The 16369-nt window shown below is 56.1% G+C and overlaps 1 protein-coding gene across 1 annotated transcript; it reads right to left on the bottom strand.

The window, feature by feature from the left end:
* Window positions 1-1170, bottom strand: LOC141472654 (apelin receptor A-like). Its single transcript, XM_074159809.1, has one exon. The coding sequence runs from the start codon at window positions 1168-1170 to the stop codon at window positions 1-3; it is 1170 nt and encodes a 389-aa protein (XP_074015910.1).
* Between the last annotated feature and the right edge of the window lie 15199 nt (window positions 1171-16369).

The following is a 16369-nucleotide window of genomic DNA, read 5'->3' as shown; positions in this document are numbered from 1 at the left end:
TCAGCGGGCTTCGGCGGCGGAAAGGGCGTTTATCGCGGGGGGGCGCGGGCGACACAGCTCGGTGCCGGCCGAGGGCACCTCGGAGCGCTGCGTGGGGCCGCTGAGCGTGGAGGAGGCGGCGGCGGGCGGGCGGCGCGGCCCCAGCAGCAGGCGGCAGCGGGCGCGGAAGCGGCCGTCGAGGAAAGCGTAGAGCAGCGGGTTGAGGCGGCTGTGGAGGTAGGCCAGGCAGGTGGCGCAGGGGTGCGGGCGGGCGATCAGCCCTAGCAGCGCGCAGGGCAGCTCCAGCAGCCCGGCGGCCGCCAGCGCGAAGAGGCTCTCGAGCAGGTGGAAGGGCAGCCAGCAGCCGGCGAAGACGGCCACCGGCGCCGCCATCAGCCGCCGCAGCCGCAGCCGCGCCGCCGCCTCGGCGCGCCGGGGACGGAGGCGGCGGCGGACGGCGCCGGCCACGCAGCAGCAGCAGCCGGCCAGCAGCAGCGGCGGGGCGGCGAAGCCCAGCGCCGTGGCGCCCAGGCTGAGCGCCGCCCTCCGCCCCGCGCCCCCCGCCTCCAGCTCGCACAGCGTCCGGTTGCGCGGCCCCCGCCGCGCCTCCCGCAGCAGCGGCGCCGGGAGCGCCGCCGCCGCCGCCCAGAGCGCGACCGGCGGGCCCGGCCCGGCGGGGGAGCGGCGGCGCTCGGCGCTGAGGCCGCCCAGGCAGAAGGCGGAGGCGACCACGCTGAGCAGCACCAGGGAGCTGCTGAGCTTGCGGAGCGCCGCGCCGAAGGGCCAGTGGAAGCGCAGCGCCGTGCAGGCGGCCCAGAGCGGCAGCGCGGCCACGAAGGCCAGGTCGGCCAGCGCCAGGTTGCCGATGTAGGCGTCGGCCGAGCGGCGCCGCGCTGGCGGGCCGCGCCACACCGTCAGCCCGTTGCCCGACAGCCCCAGGGCGAAGACCAGCAGGTAGAGCAGCGGCAGCAGCGAGAAGGACGCCTCCCAGTCCGCCTGCCGCTCGCACGCCTCCCCCGTCCCGTTGCCCGTAGTCTCCTCGCCGTAGCAGTACCCCTCCGCCTCCCCGTACTCCGTCGCCACCGCCGCCCCTTGTGCCACGCCGCGCCGCTGTAAGGGGGCCGTTGGCCCCGCCACCGCCCCCGCCACCGCCCCGGGCGGCCCCGGGACCGACGCTCCGCCCTGGCTCATCGCTTTCCCCCTGTCGCCTCCCGCTCGGGTGCTGCCCGTCTCCCCCCGCCCCAGCCGCCCAGGACGCGCGGGGAGCGGTTCACTGGCCGCAGCCCCGACGCTTCCTGCCGGGCACCGAGGGCGACGGACGAGAAGCGGCAGCAGGCGGGCGCGAGGGGATTCCAGTATAAAATTCACGGTGCCCCCCGAGGGGGTGCGGTGCCCACGCACCCCGCATCCACCCCTGCAGTCTTTAAAGGCGAGCGCAGGCCGTGCTGCAGGACCGGAGTGGAGCGTCAGGCACACAGGATGCGCGGGCAAGGGTGCAGAAAGCAAAAGGTGCAAAAGCCTCCTGGTAAGCACGGCAGGGAAGCAGAGCAGCACCCATCATGGGAAGCCTGTGGAGTCCCTGTGCCAGGCATGCTGGCACTCCGTCCTTGCACTGTGTCCTTGGTGTTGCCATGCTGGAGCACAGCCTTGGCCGAGTGGGACTTGGAAGTCTGGCGGAAGGAGATAAAGCAAGCCCCAGAGCATCCTGGCCTCATGAAGCACCATCTCCCACCTCCCCACCAGTACCTCCTGCCTTTCTCCAGCTGCTCCCTGCAGCACCAAACCTGCTCTTGCCTCCCTGTTCAAGCATAGAGGAATGGAAGAGAGGCAGCAGGGTGTCCCTCCCACTGCTTTCTGCAGAGACCTGCATGTTTACTGTGTTTTCTCAAAGGCAGAAGCAAGTTTGTTCTGTCCTGACCAGTGTTTAGTATGAGCTGTCAGGTCCTTATTCCCAATGGACCTTATATCCCAATGAATAAGGAGAAGATGGCCTTCTCCTGTAAAGCAATCTCTATGTGCTGAGCATAGGAGGAGAGTCATCCTGTGCTGGAGCAGGGGAAGGAGCTCTTAGCACCACTCGGTTCAGGCGGGGGGGAAGGAGAGGCTGAATCTGTAGCTCAGAGCATGGACTTCCTTTTGAAATCGCAGCTGGGTTAGCTGGACATGCTGGGCCATCCCCTGGTTAGCAGCATTCAGCAGTAGTAGAGCCTCTTGCCAAGTCTCCAGTGAGACTGCACCCACAAAGCATCCTCACTCTCCCCTTCCCCAGCCATGCCGAGAGTGGGGAACAGGCAGGATTGCCGGGAGCCCCAGGGTGAGCAGCATCTGCGAGGTCTCCAGAAGCAAGTTCTCTCTCTGCTGGGCTGGTTTCCTACAGTCTGTATTTCAGAGAAATTTTCTTTTCTTTCTTTTCCTCCTCTCAGACACACCATAAAAAAATCCTTGTTTGAGGAGAGCTTTGCAGAAGATGCTTCCCCTTTGTTGGTCCCGAGGTGGCAGGTGGCCAGCTGCAGCACCGCCAGGCAGGGAGGGAATGCTGGGCTGTGGTGCGCTGCTTGCTCCCAGCAGAGGCTTTTGCTTCACTGGGAAGGGAGTGGTTCCGGTCCCATAGTGGGAAGTGGGCAATCTGAACCCCGGACCATGGTCAGTAAGTACCTGGGAGCCAGGCAAGAGGACCTGCCTGGGAAGCAGGAACATTTCTGGGTCCTCCTCATCCTCTGTACTGTGTGCCTGACACCGCAGAGCCTTTCCTCAGCCTCAGCTGCCATGCTGTGTAGCTCAGGATCACAGGGGGCTGTGGGGCAAACAGGAAGGGTGCCCCATACCTGCTGCAGCTTGTGAGTGGGCAGAGGTGTCTGTCCTGGGGCACTGCAGGAGGTCAGGACATGTCGGTGCCACTGAGGACATCCTGGGGCTCTGCTGCACATGCATGCAGAGGCACTGCTGGAGCCCTCGTGGCTGCAGAGTGATGAGGTGGACCCTACGAGAAGATGGAGATGTCTTTGTTCAACATCTGGAGCTGTGATGGGTGCAGGACAGGTTGTGCTCTGAGGAGGTGGAGAGCTTCGGATTGCCCCTGCCCTGCTACCCAGGGCAGGGTTGTGTTGTGTTATTTCCAGGCGCTATCTACTGTCCCTGATCCAGCCCAGGCGCAAGTGAGGTCCCCAGATGGGGCTTGAGACACCCCATAGAGCCAGGCTTGGGCAGGGGAGCTTGTCTCGCTTGGAGGCTGGGGCAGGGGCTCTCCCGCTGCAGCTGGGAGCTGGTTTGCCATTAGCTCCGTTGCAAGTGCCCTGCCCTGTGAGCTGCTGGGGCTCTTGACTAAGCCCTCTGTGTCTCCCTGCACTGATTGTGGCTGAACTGAACGCGCCACCTTGACTGGGGGTGGCTTTCTCCTGCTCAAAGAATGACAGACGATTCCCAAGAGCCACTATCTCTGCTGGGTGACCCACATGTGGGTGGGTGGCATCACCTTCTTGCTCCCATGGCCATGTGCCCTCCTCTCGAGAGGCCTGAGATGGCATTTGGAGGAACCAGAGCTGTGCCATGGGGCTGCCCCACATCATGGCTGTGTGAGTCCCCACAGGATGGAGGCTACAAGGCTTCTGGAGGAGTCAGGCTGTGCCACTGGCCCCAGTGGGCTCCACCAGCTGGAACACCCTTGCACCCTTCCCCTAGATCAGCTCCCAGTTGCTGCCTCATCAGCAGGGTTGCTGCACAGGGAGCAGGTCAGTGGGTTTTGGTGCAAACTCCAAGCTGGAGAAGAGACTCCAAGTTTGTCTAACACAAGAAATCGGCTTGTCCCCGAACCTGCCCCCTGGGCTGGTCCCCCTCCTTGCACCAACACCACCTCTCTGTGATGGCTCCCCAGAATGGCCAGGGACTTGGTGGGGGGGATCTATAGTATTGCTAGTTCAGATGGTGATTGAGGAAGCTTTATATGTCTACTGCCAGGTTTTACTAGAAAAGAAACCAGAACAATTTCCTGTTTTAGACTCAGAATAATGAGGTGAATGGGGATCACAGTAAATCTCCCTGTGCCTATGCTGTGCAGGGGCGGGGGGGAGATTCCTCTTGCCATGCTGCTCGTGTGCTTTCTGGGGGCACAGCCTCTCCAGGGGGGTCTTGGACCAGGCAGGGAAATTTTGTACTGCCAGCAGCCTCTGCTATGGTCTTCACTGAATTTCACTGAATTTCACTGAATTTTTAGAGTTGGAAGGGACCATAAAGATCATCTAGTCCAACTCCCCTGCTGAAGCAGGAAGTCTTGAAGCTGTTCGCTCCGTGCACTGATGGCATTTCAATATGAGTATGTAGCTCATGCTTTCTCAGCTACTTGTTACTAATCTTTTCCTAGTTATGGGCAATACCATGACCTGGGCATGCTGGAGAAGTGGGTCCATGTGAACCTCATGAAGTTCAACAAGGCCAAGTGCAGGGTCGTGCAGCTTGGTTGGGGCACTCACCAATATCAATACAGGCTGGGGACAGATGGATTGAGAGCAGCCTTGAGGAGAAGGGCTTGGGGATACTGGTGGATGAAAATGAAAATGAGCCAGCAATGTGCACTGGCAGCCCAGAAAGCTATCCGCATCCTGGGCTGCATCTACAGCAGTGTGGCCAAAAGGTCAAGGGAGGGGATTCTGCCCCTCTGCTCTGTTCTGCTCTGGGGGGACTCCAGCTGGAGTGCAGCTCTGTCTGGACCACTCAGTAAGAGAGACATAGACCTGTTAGAGCAGGTCCAGCCGAGGGACATGAAGAGGCTACGAGGCCTGGAGCCTCTCTGCTGTGAGGACAGGCTGAGAGAGTTGGGGGGGTTGTCGCGGACGGAGTGATCAACTTCACTAGTTAGAGTGAAATATTTATTAAGGTGAAACAGTGATTTAACAAAATCAGTAGTAAGTGCGATAAAACCAGTAGTAAGTGCGGTAGTGTTTTATGAGAGTCGATGTCAAGGCACGCTCTATTATTTCCTGCCGAGAGGACAGGGTCAAACAAGTTGTCAGGGAGACCCTCCCGTTGAGTCACGAGGTTCAGAAAGGACCCCCCTGCTTTCTAAACTCCTTCTCAGAGAGGAGTCTAGGTGTGGCTGGATCCAATCCTAGTCCCAGACTTGGTCAACGGTTTATGTCTAAAGGATTATATATGCACAATCAACCCTTTCTATTACTTAGCTAAGATTTCAAAGTTTAGCATGCTGTTAGTCACTTACCGAGAATCTGTTGTGGCAAGGAATCTCTCAACCTTGAGGAGTAGAACCTTAAGCGAGCATCCTCACAAAACTGGAGATCCTGGTGTGCAGCCGCTGCCATACAGGAGAGCTCCAAGGGCTCTTGGGCTGTCCACTATTTATACAGGAAGATAATTGACCTACAGTCATATTCTCATGGGAACAAAATTTCTAGGTCCCCACTCCAGACAGTGTTTTGGCTGTGTTGCCAGCCATCCCCCAAAGTCCAGGTGCAACTTATCGCAACTGATGTTGTGATGGCCATGGTGGCCATGGCCTGAGCAGGAGATGGGGCGGGGGGGGGGGGAAACAGGGAGAGCACACCGCCACAGGGGTTCAGCCTGGAGAAGAGAAGGCTCCAGGGGGACCATATAGCAGCCTTTCAATACCTAAAGGGGACCCACATGAAAGATGCAGAGAGACTTTTTATGATAGTTTGTAGTGACAAGATAAGGGGCAATGGCTTTAAGTTGAAAGAAGGTAGCTGTAGACTGGACATAAGGAAAGAATTCTTTGCTGTGAGGGTGAGGGTGGTGAGACCCTGTCCGCGTTGCCCAGAGAAGCTGTGGCTACCCCATCCCTGGAGAGGTTCAAGGCCAGTTTGGACGTAACTTTGAGTAGCCTGGTCTGGTGGGAGGTGTCCCTGCTCAGGGCAAAGGGATTGGACTAGACCTGCACGGGCTGCTCGGAAAGGCTGCAGGCACGATGCTCCATCAGATGGAAGGAGCCACCGCTTGCTGCAATAAAAGCGGAGCCTTGGTCTCCTCTGCCCAAGTCACTGTTTGTGTCCCGTCTGTCCTGCTCGCAGCCCCGGAGCATCTCCCCCGGTGGAGATTATTATCAGGAGGATCCCAGAGAAGAGACAATTTCCTAAAGAGAGAAATCATCTCAGGTACCATAAAAATGACTTAATTTTCACCCACAGTAGAGTAAGATGCCGGTCTGTCTGGTCCTTTCTTGATCCCCCTCTAAGCCCGTTGCTGGGGCAGTTTGGTTTGTCCCTGCAACCTGCGGGGTGGCTGGGTCCCCTGCTGGGAGATCTGTCCCATGCACTGGGTGCCAGATGTAGAGGTGTCAGGAACCTCTCCCAAGTGTATCTGCTGTTCTGTCGTTAATACATTTACTTTATTAGAGATAAGTTTGTATTAACCTGTAATGCTATAAATATATATACTTGGTGTTGCTGACTTTGTTGCCGGTTTTGATTTGATGTGTACTAGCTTGAGATACAGAGATAAACATTTGCTTTTTTAATTTGGGACACCCTTGCTAGTGGGGATGCTGTGGCATTGGTGGCACTCTGCAACAGAGCAGAGGGTCAGAGGGGGAAGCCCCCTCCCCGCCTGTCACAGGGGGTGCAAGGACTTTCACCCCGTCGGCCGGGGACCCTTCGGGCCTTGCCCCGGGCCCAGGACAGCAGGAGCACTGGGGTCCTGCCTGGGAAAAGGGCGGCCGAGGGGGACGCGGCGCGGTCCCGCAGCGCCTGGAGGGGCCGCCAGTCCCGCCTCCAGGCAGCCCCCCCCCGCGTGGCGCGGCTGCCGGCCGCTGTGAGGGCGGCGGAGTCAGGGTGCCCGGGCAGGCGAGAGGGTTCCCCCGGGACTCCCCGCCAAAAGGGAGGTCGCCGCCCGGACGGAGCGGCCCCAGCCCAATCCGGCGCTCCCCCGATGCCCTGCCAAGGGCGCCGGCGCACCCTGTCAGAGCAGCGGGGATCCGCGGGACACCGGAACCGACGGGCACCGGGGCTGCGATGCCGGGGCAGTGCAGGAGAGCAGCGCCCCGCACCCGCCCTCGCTTCAGGCCGGACTCCGCCGGCCACCTCGGGCCCAGCCCGGCCCGGCCGAGCCCAGACGAGCCGTGACGGGCCGGGCCGAGCGAAGCCGAGCCGAGCCGAGCCGAGACGAGCGAGGCCGAGCCCAGACGAGCCGAGCCCAACGGGAGCCGGCAGCTCTCGCGAGAGCCGCTGGCGAGGCCTGGGCGTCGCCCGGGCAACGGCGGGAGGCTCAAACGCGCGGTACCGGCGAGAGCGGCCGGTGGCCGAGGGAGCCGCTCCGGGGCCGGCGAGTCTCGGCCACCCCCGCCCCTCTCCAAAGCAGCCCGGGGAGCGCCGCCAGCGGAGCGGGCACACGGAGCGTGGCGTGGCGGGTGGCCTGGCGGGGCGTCGCCACCCGGGCGGCTCCAGAGGTGAGTCCGGCCGGTGGCCGCCGCCCTCGCCGGAGGAGCTCAGCTGTGGCACCCGCCCGGCAGAAAGCCGCGTCCTCCGCGATCGGCGGGACGGAGGCGGCGACCCGGACTGAGCTCCCACGAAGACACGCAGCCGCCCAGGCCCCGGGCGAGGCAGAGCCTGTCCCCGGAGAGGGATGGCAGCAGGGACAGCAGCCGTGCCGGTGTGAGCAGGGGCACGATGGGCTCAGCCTGGTGGCAGAGCTGCAGGAGGAAGGTTGAGGAGCACCCCGGAGCCTGGGAGAGGCCTGTGGAGCCCTGCTCTGCCCTCCCTGAGACAGGAATGGGAACAACCACCAGGGAAAACCCAAGATCGAGGGGCTCCTGTGTCCTTCCCCCCCCAGGCTGAAGGCAGTAGCTTAAAGGAAAGGACTGAATGGAGGCAAGTTCACACTGGGGGTGGCAGGGGAACCCCCTCCCTGCCCACCTCCCCTTCCCGGGTGCCTCTGCACAACAGGGATGCCTCTGCTCGGGATGTGGAAGGCCAGTCCGTGGATGATGGGCCACCTACACCAGAGGTGTTGCCGAGGTCAGAAAGGCCCACCCCGGTACGGTGACCACCCCCAGGAAGAAGAAAAGACAGGTTACGGTCACAGGCAAATCCCTCCTGAGGGGAAGAGAGGGACCAATATGCCGGACAGACCCTCCTCTCAGGGAAGTCAGCTGCCTCCCTGGGGCCTGACCTCAGGACATCACTAGGAAACTTCCCAGCCTCGTCCGGCCCTGGGACCAGTGCCTATTGCTGCTCTGCCATGGGGGTGGTGATGAAGCCACAATGCATAGTCCAAGGGCGATGGGAAGAGGCTCCAGGGCCTTCGAGCTGTTGGTAAGGGACTCCGGAGCACAGGTTATTTTTTTCCTCTCTCCCTCCCGTTGCGTGCAGCAACACTGGAAGAAACAGACGGACCCAGTCTATTAATACGTGGCTCCGTGGCTGATGTCGCCGCCACAGTTTTGTTTTTTTCACAAATGGGATGGCCTCCGTAACGCCAGGCTTGCTGGTGTCAGATGGGATTCCCCTTCCTGCAAGGGGGAAGAGGGTCTTTGCTCACGAGCTGGTGGGGCTCGTTGCCAGAGCTTTAAACTAGGCTTGAAGCAGGAGGGCGATAACATCAGGCTTGCCCGTGACAAGCTGTGGGAATGTGCCAAGGTTGGAGGGACAGAGTGCCAGCAAGGGCCCTCAGCCTCTTGCTCTGAGACGTGCTGGGCACGACACGCTTGGAGTCATATGGAGATGAGCCCAGGGGCTGCTGAGGGAATAGGAGCCACCAGGGAAACGTCAGTGAAAGCATAGGATAGTTTGGGTTGGAAGGGACCTTTGAAGGTCATCTAGTCCCACCCCCCTGCAATGAGCAGGGATGGAGCACCTGGGAAGATTTTTATTTTTTTTTATGATGAGGGTGGTGAGACCCTGGCCCAGGTTGCCCAGAGAGGTTTAAGATGGAAACGTGCCCTGGAAACTTTCCAGGTCAGTTTGGACGGGGCTGTGAGCACCCTGATCTAGTTGAAGATGTCCCAGCTCGTAATTCCATGATTAATTACTGCATGGAAGAAACATACAAAGGAAAACTGAGTTAGAATCAGCTCAGATGGATTCACACAGAGACCGGTGACGCAAGGAGTGAGGAAGAACCTCCCATTGAGTCATGATGTTCAGAGGGGGTGCCCTTGCTTTCTCTCTTGCATTTTGGGGTTTTGAAACCACCTTTAGTTCTTAAAGCAAGCAAATAAACAAACACTTCCTGTGCAATACAATTTTACGTTGCGTAACAGTTCTTTGGTTCCTTTTCCTTTCAGAATTCCTCCAGAGAAAAGGAGTGTGAGTTTAGTCCAGCATCCCTTAGCGTGGGCTGTAACCAAGTGAGTTTCTGTAAGTAAGGAATTCCTGCATCGTTCCATTCAAATTGGTCCTATTAAATTGCTTGCCTTCGCTATCCCTTGGCAGCGCTTCCACAGCCCCACCGACACTGAGGAGCTGCGCTTGTAACGGTCCCAAAGCTCTCCATCCCTCTACCCACAGCTGAGCTCAAAAATTGAAAACGTCCAGGGACTGCTCCTCCACTAAAGGTGCCGGGACTCAAAGCCTTCGTGCTGCTGCAGCTCATGGCAGCTTGGGCTGGGGCTGAGGTCCCCAGCACCATGGTGGCCCAGATGAGAAAGGTGTGGAGGGAGCGCAGTTGGTGAAATAGAGCGCTTCCCCTGGCATGCCTTTTTCTAGCCTGAGGGTCCCTGGGGCTGTGCGTTTGTGAAGTCACAGAACAGAACTCAAACCCTGACCTAACCCTGATGGGAGGGGTGGATCCTGAGGCAGAGAACTTTCTGCAAAAGAGAAGGAAGCTTCTCCGCAAGAGTTAGGGGTGCGAGAGATGCCTTGGAGGAGTCAAGAGTGGATCTCTGAGCAGAGAGTTTTTTCTTGAAAGGACAAAAAAAAAACCTCAGGTAGGTTCCTTGAAGGAGTCTAGGGCTGCTACCCAGGATTTTAGCTCCCAAAAGTACAGGTCAAAAGACTGGGAGATGCCCGGGAGGAGTTATCGGGTGGATCCCAGAGAACAGAAAATTCCCTAAGGAGAAAAATCATCTCGGGAACCCTTCTTGGAAGACTACGAGGCCACCACCCAGGATCTCAGATCCCTAAATTAGAGGTCAAAAGACACTGGGAGATGCCCGGGAAGAGTCGGGTAGATCTGGGAGAACAGATATTTCCTTCACAGGAGAAAAAAAGTCCTGTTCATATCTCTGGAGAATTCTGGGGCTGCTACTCGGCACCTCAGGTAACAAAAGGGAAGCCACAGAAGACTCCAGGAGATGCTTGGGAGGAGTTTCATTTGGGTCTGGAGGAAAGATCTTTACCTAAAAAGAAAAAAACTTCTGGGTATGTTCCTTGGATGAGTCTGGGGTTGCTACCCGGGATTTTAGGTACCAAAAGGACCTACAGGTGAAAAGACTCTGGGAGATGCCTGGGAGGAGTTATTGGGTGGATCCCAGGGAAGAGACAAGTTCCTAAAGAGAGAAATCATCTCAGGTACCTTCCTTGGAGGAGTCTGAGGATGCTGTCTGGGATTTTAGGACCCAGAACTACACAAGACTTTGGGAGATTCCTGGGAGGAGTCTCGAGTGGATCCCAGAGAACAGACAACTCCCTAAAGCGACAAGTCATCTCAGGTACCTTCCTTAGAGAAGTCTGGGGATGCTGTCTGGGATTTTAGGTTCCAGAACTACAGGACAGAAGACTCTGGAAAATGCCTGGGAGGATTCTCGAGTGGGTCCCAGAGAACAGACAACTCCCTAAAAAGAGCAATCATCTCAGGTACCTTCCTTGGAGGAGTCTGGGGATGGTTCCTGGGATTTTAGGTTCCAGAACTACAGGACAGAAGACACTGGGAGATGCCAGGGAGCAGTCGCGAGTGGATTACAGAGAACAGACAACTCCCTAAAGCGTCAAATCATGTCAGGTACCTTCCTTAGAGGAGTCTGGGGATGGTTCCTGGGATTTTAGGTTCCAGAACTACAGGACAGAAGACTCTGGGAAATGCCTGGGAGGAGTCTCGAGTGGGTCCCAGAGAACAGACCGTTGCCTAAAAAGAGAAATCATCTCAGGTACCCTCCTTGGAGGAGTCTGGGGATGGTTCCTGGGATTTTAGGTTCCAGAACTACAGGACAGAAGACACTGGGAGATGCCTGGGAGCAGTCGCGAGAGGATTCCAGAGAACAGACCATTCCCTAAAAAGAGAAATCATCTCAGGTACCTTCCTTGGAGGAGTCTCAGGATGCTACCTGGGATTATAGATGCCAAAAGTACAGGACAGCAGACTCTGGGAGATGCCTGGGAGAAGTCTTGGGTAGAACCTGGAAGACAGAGCTTTCCTCCAAAGAAGAGGAAACATCCTTGGGTATCTTCCTTGGAGGAGTCTGGGGCCGATACCCAGAAATTTAGGTCCCAGAACTACAGAAGACTCTGGGAGATGCCTGGGAGGAGTCTCGAGCGGATCCCAGAGAACAGACAACTCCCTAAAGCGACAAATCATCTCGGGTACCTTCCTTAGAGGAGTCTGGGGATGGTTCCTGGGATTTTAGGTTCCAGAACTACAGGACAGAAGACTCTGGGAAATGCCTGGGAGGAGTCTCGAGTGGATCCCAGAGAACAGACCGTTGCCTAAAAAGAGCAATCATCTCAGGTACCTTCCTTAGAGGAGTCTGGGCATGGTTCCTGGGATTTTAGGTTCCAGAACTACAGGACAGAAGACTCTGGGAGATTCCTGGGAGGAGTCTCGAGTGGATCCCAGAGAACAGACAACTCCCTAAAGCGACAAATCATCTCAGGTACCTTCCTTGGAGGAGTCTGGGGATGCTGTCTGGGATTTTAGGTTCCAGAACTACAGGACAGAAGACTCTGGGAAATGCCTGGGAGGAGTCTCGAGTGGGTCCCAGAGAACAGACCGTTGCCTAAAAAGAGAAATCATCTCAGGTACCTTCCTTGGAGGAGTCTGGGGATGGTTCCTGGGATTTTAGGTTCCAGAACTACAGGACAGAAGACTCTGGGAAATGCCTGGGAGGAGTCTCGAGTGGGTCCCAGAGAACAGACCGTTGCCTAAAAAGAGAAATCATCTCAGGTACCTTCCTTGGAGGAGTCTGGGGATGGTTCCTGGGATTTTAGGTTCCAGAACTACAGGACAGAAGACACTGGGAGATGCCTGGGAGGAGTCTCGACTGGATCCCAGAGAACAGACAACTCCCTAAAGCGACAAATCATCTCAGGTACCTTCCTTAGAGAAGTCTGGGGATGCTGTCTGGGATTTTAGGTCCCAAAACTACAGGACAGAAGACACTGGGAGATGCCTGGGAGCAGTCGCGAGTGGATTCCAGAGAACACACAACTCCCTAAAGCGACAAATCATCTCAGGTACCTTCCTTGGAGGAGTCTGGGGATGGTTCCTGGGATTTTAGGTTCCAGAACTACAGGACAGAAGACTCTGGGAAATGCCTGGGAGGAGTCTCGAGTGGGTCCCAGAGAACAGACCGTTGCCTAAAAAGAGAAATCATCTCAGGTACCTTCCTTAGAGGAGTCTGGGGATGGTTCCTGGGATTTTAGGTCCCAGAATTACAGGACAGAAGACACTGGGAGATGCCTGGGAGCAGTCGCGAGTGGATTCCAGAGAACAGACAACTCCCTAAAGCGACAAATCATCTCAGGTACCTTCCTTGGAGGAGTCTGGGGATGGTTCCTGGGATTTTAGGTTCCAGAACTACAGGACAGAAGACACTGGGAGATGCCTGGGAGCAGTCGCGAGAGGACTCCAGAGAACAGACCATTCCCTAAAAAGAGAAATCATCTCGGGTACCTTCCTTGGAGGAGTCTGAGGATGCTACCTGGGATTATAGATGCCAAAAGAACAGGACAGAAGACTCTGGGGGATGCCTGGGAGAAGTCTTGGGTAGAACCTGGAAGACAGAGCTTTCCTCCAAAGAAGAAGAAACATCCTTGGGTATCTTCCTTGGAGGAGTCTGGGGCCGATACCCAGAAATTTAGGTCCCAGAACTACAGAAGACTCTGGGAGATGCCTGGGAGGAGTCTCGAGCGGATCCCAGAGAACAGACAACTCCCTAAAGCGACAAATCATCTCAGGTACCTTCCTTGGAGGAGTCTGGGGATGCTGTCTGGGATTTTAGGTCCCAAAACTACAGGACAGAAGACACTGGGAGATGCCTGGGAGCAGTCGCGAGTGGATTCCAGAGAACAGACAACTCCCTAAAAAGAGAAATCATCTCAGGTACCTTCCTTGGAGGAGTCTGGGGATGCTACCTGGGATTTTAGGTTCCAGAACTACAGGACAGAAGACACTGGGAGATGCCTGGGAGCAGTCGTGAGTGGATTCCAGAGAACAGACAACTCCCTAAAGCGACAAATCATCTCAGGTACCTTCCTTGGAGGAGTCTGGGGATGGTTCCTGGGATTTTAGGTTCCAGAACTACAGGACAGAAGACTCTGGGAAATGCCTGGGAGTAGTCCCGAGTGGGTCCCAGAGAACAGACCGTTGCCTAAAAAGAGAAATCATCTCAGGTACCTTCCTTGGAGGAGTCTGGGGATGGTTCCTGGGATTTTAGGTTCCAGAACTACAGGACAGAAGACACTGGGAGATGCCTGGGAGCAGTCGCGAGAGGATTCCAGAGAACAGACCATTCCCTAAAAAGAGAAATCATCTCAGGTACCTTCCTTGGAGGAGTCTCAGGATGCTACCTGGGATTATAGATGCCAAAAGTACAGGACAGCAGACTCTGGGAGATGCCTGGGAGAAGTCTTGGGTAGAACCTGGAAGACAGAGCTTTCCTCCAAAGAAGAGGAAACATCCTTGGGTATCTTCCTTGGAGGAGTCTGGGGCCGATACCCAGAAATTTAGGTCCCAGAACTACAGAAGACTCTGGGAGATGCCTGGGAGGAGTCTCGAGCGGATCCCAGAGAACAGACAACTCCCTAAAGCGACAAATCATCTCGGGTACCTTCCTTAGAGGAGTCTGGGGATGGTTCCTGGGATTTTAGGTTCCAGAACTACAGGACAGAAGACTCTGGGAAATGCCTGGGAGGAGTCTCGAGTGGATCCCAGAGAACAGACCGTTGCCTAAAAAGAGCAATCATCTCAGGTACCTTCCTTAGAGGAGTCTGGGCATGGTTCCTGGGATTTTAGGTTCCAGAACTACAGGACAGAAGACTCTGGGAGATTCCTGGGAGGAGTCTCGAGTGGATCCCAGAGAACAGACAACTCCCGAAAGCGACAAATCATCTCAGGTACCTTCCTTGGAGGAGTCTGGGGATGCTGTCTGGGATTTTAGGTTCCAGAACTACAGGACAGAAGACTCTGGGAAATGCCTGGGAGGAGTCTCGAGTGGGTCCCAGAGAACAGACCGTTGCCTAAAAAGAGAAATCATCTCAGGTACCTTCCTTGGAGGAGTCTGGGGATGGTTCCTGGGATTTTAGGTTCCAGAACTACAGGACAGAAGACTCTGGGAAATGCCTGGGAGGAGTCTCGAGTGGGTCCCAGAGAACAGACCGTTGCCTAAAAAGAGAAATCATCTCAGGTACCTTCCTTGGAGGAGTCTGGGGATGGTTCCTGGGATTTTAGGTTCCAGAACTACAGGACAGAAGACACTGGGAGATGCCTGGGAGGAGTCTCGACTGGATCCCAGAGAACAGACAACTCCCTAAAGCGACAAATCATCTCAGGTACCTTCCTTAGAGAAGTCTGGGGATGCTGTCTGGGATTTTAGGTCCCAAAACTACAGGACAGAAGACACTGGGAGATGCCTGGGAGCAGTCGCGAGTGGATTCCAGAGAACACACAACTCCCTAAAGCGACAAATCATCTCAGGTACCTTCCTTGGAGGAGTCTGGGGATGGTTCCTGGGATTTTAGGTTCCAGAACTACAGGACAGAAGACTCTGGGAAATGCCTGGGAGGAGTCTCGAGTGGGTCCCAGAGAACAGACCGTTGCCTAAAAAGAGAAATCATCTCAGGTACCTTCCTTAGAGGAGTCTGGGGATGGTTCCTGGGATTTTAGGTCCCAGAATTACAGGACAGAAGACACTGGGAGATGCCTGGGAGCAGTCGCGAGTGGATTCCAGAGAACAGACAACTCCCTAAAGCGACAAATCATCTCAGGTACCTTCCTTGGAGGAGTCTGGGGATGGTTCCTGGGATTTTAGGTTCCAGAACTACAGGACAGAAGACACTGGGAGATGCCTGGGAGCAGTCGCGAGAGGACTCCAGAGAACAGACCATTCCCTAAAAAGAGAAATCATCTCGGGTACCTTCCTTGGAGGAGTCTGAGGATGCTACCTGGGATTATAGATGCCAAAAGAACAGGACAGAAGACTCTGGGGGATGCCTGGGAGAAGTCTTGGGTAGAACCTGGAAGACAGAGCTTTCCTCCAAAGAAGAAGAAACATCCTTGGGTATCTTCCTTGGAGGAGTCTGGGGCCGATACCCAGAAATTTAGGTCCCAGAACTACAGAAGACTCTGGGAGATGCCTGGGAGGAGTCTCGAGCGGATCCCAGAGAACAGACAACTCCCTAAAGCGACAAATCATCTCAGGTACCTTCCTTGGAGGAGTCTGGGGATGCTGTCTGGGATTTTAGGTCCCAAAACTACAGGACAGAAGACACTGGGAGATGCCTGGGAGCAGTCGCGAGTGGATTCCAGAGAACAGACAACTCCCTAAAAAGAGAAATCATCTCAGGTACCTTCCTTGGAGGAGTCTGGGGATGCTACCTGGGATTTTAGGTTCCAGAACTACAGGACAGAAGACACTGGGAGATGCCTGGGAGCAGTCGTGAGTGGATTCCAGAGAACAGACAACTCCCTAAAGCGACAAATCATCTCAGGTACCTTCCTTGGAGGAGTCTGGGGATGGTTCCTGGGATTTTAGGTTCCAGAACTACAGGACAGAAGACTCTGGGAAATGCCTGGGAGTAGTCCCGAGTGGGTCCCAGAGAACAGACCGTTGCCTAAAAAGAGAAATCATCTCAGGTACCTTCCTTGGAGGAGTCTGGGGATGGTTCCTGGGATTTTAGGTTCCAGAACTACAGGACAGAAGACACTGGGAGATGCCTGGGAGCAGTCGCGAGAGGATTCCAGAGAACAGACCATTCCCTAAAAAGAGAAATCATCTCAGGTACCTTCCTTGGAGGAGTCTCAGGATGCTACCTGGGATTATAGATGCCAAAAGTACAGGACAGAAGACTCTGGGACATGCCTGGGAGAAGTCTTGGGTAGAACCTGGAAGACAGAGCTTTCCTCCAAAGAAGAGGAAAGATCCTTGGGTATCTTCCTTGGAGGAGTCTGGGGCCGATACCCAGAAATTTAGGTCCCAGAACTACAGAAGACTCTGGGAGATGCCTGGGAGGAGTCTCGAGCGGATCCCAGAGAACAGACAACTCCCTAAAAAGAG

Source organism: Numenius arquata, chromosome 16 (assembly GCF_964106895.1).
Source record: "Numenius arquata chromosome 16, bNumArq3.hap1.1, whole genome shotgun sequence".
NCBI lineage: Eukaryota > Metazoa > Chordata > Aves > Charadriiformes > Scolopacidae > Numenius > Numenius arquata.
Note: the sequence above shows the minus strand (reverse complement) of the source record. Positions and strands in the feature narration are given on the sequence as shown.

Excerpts from the sequence above, each read along its gene's own strand:
- LOC141472654 (XM_074159809.1), bottom strand. The coding sequence starts at position 1,170 with ATGAGCCAGGGCGGAGCGTCGGTCCCGGGGCCGCCCGGGGCGGTGGCG.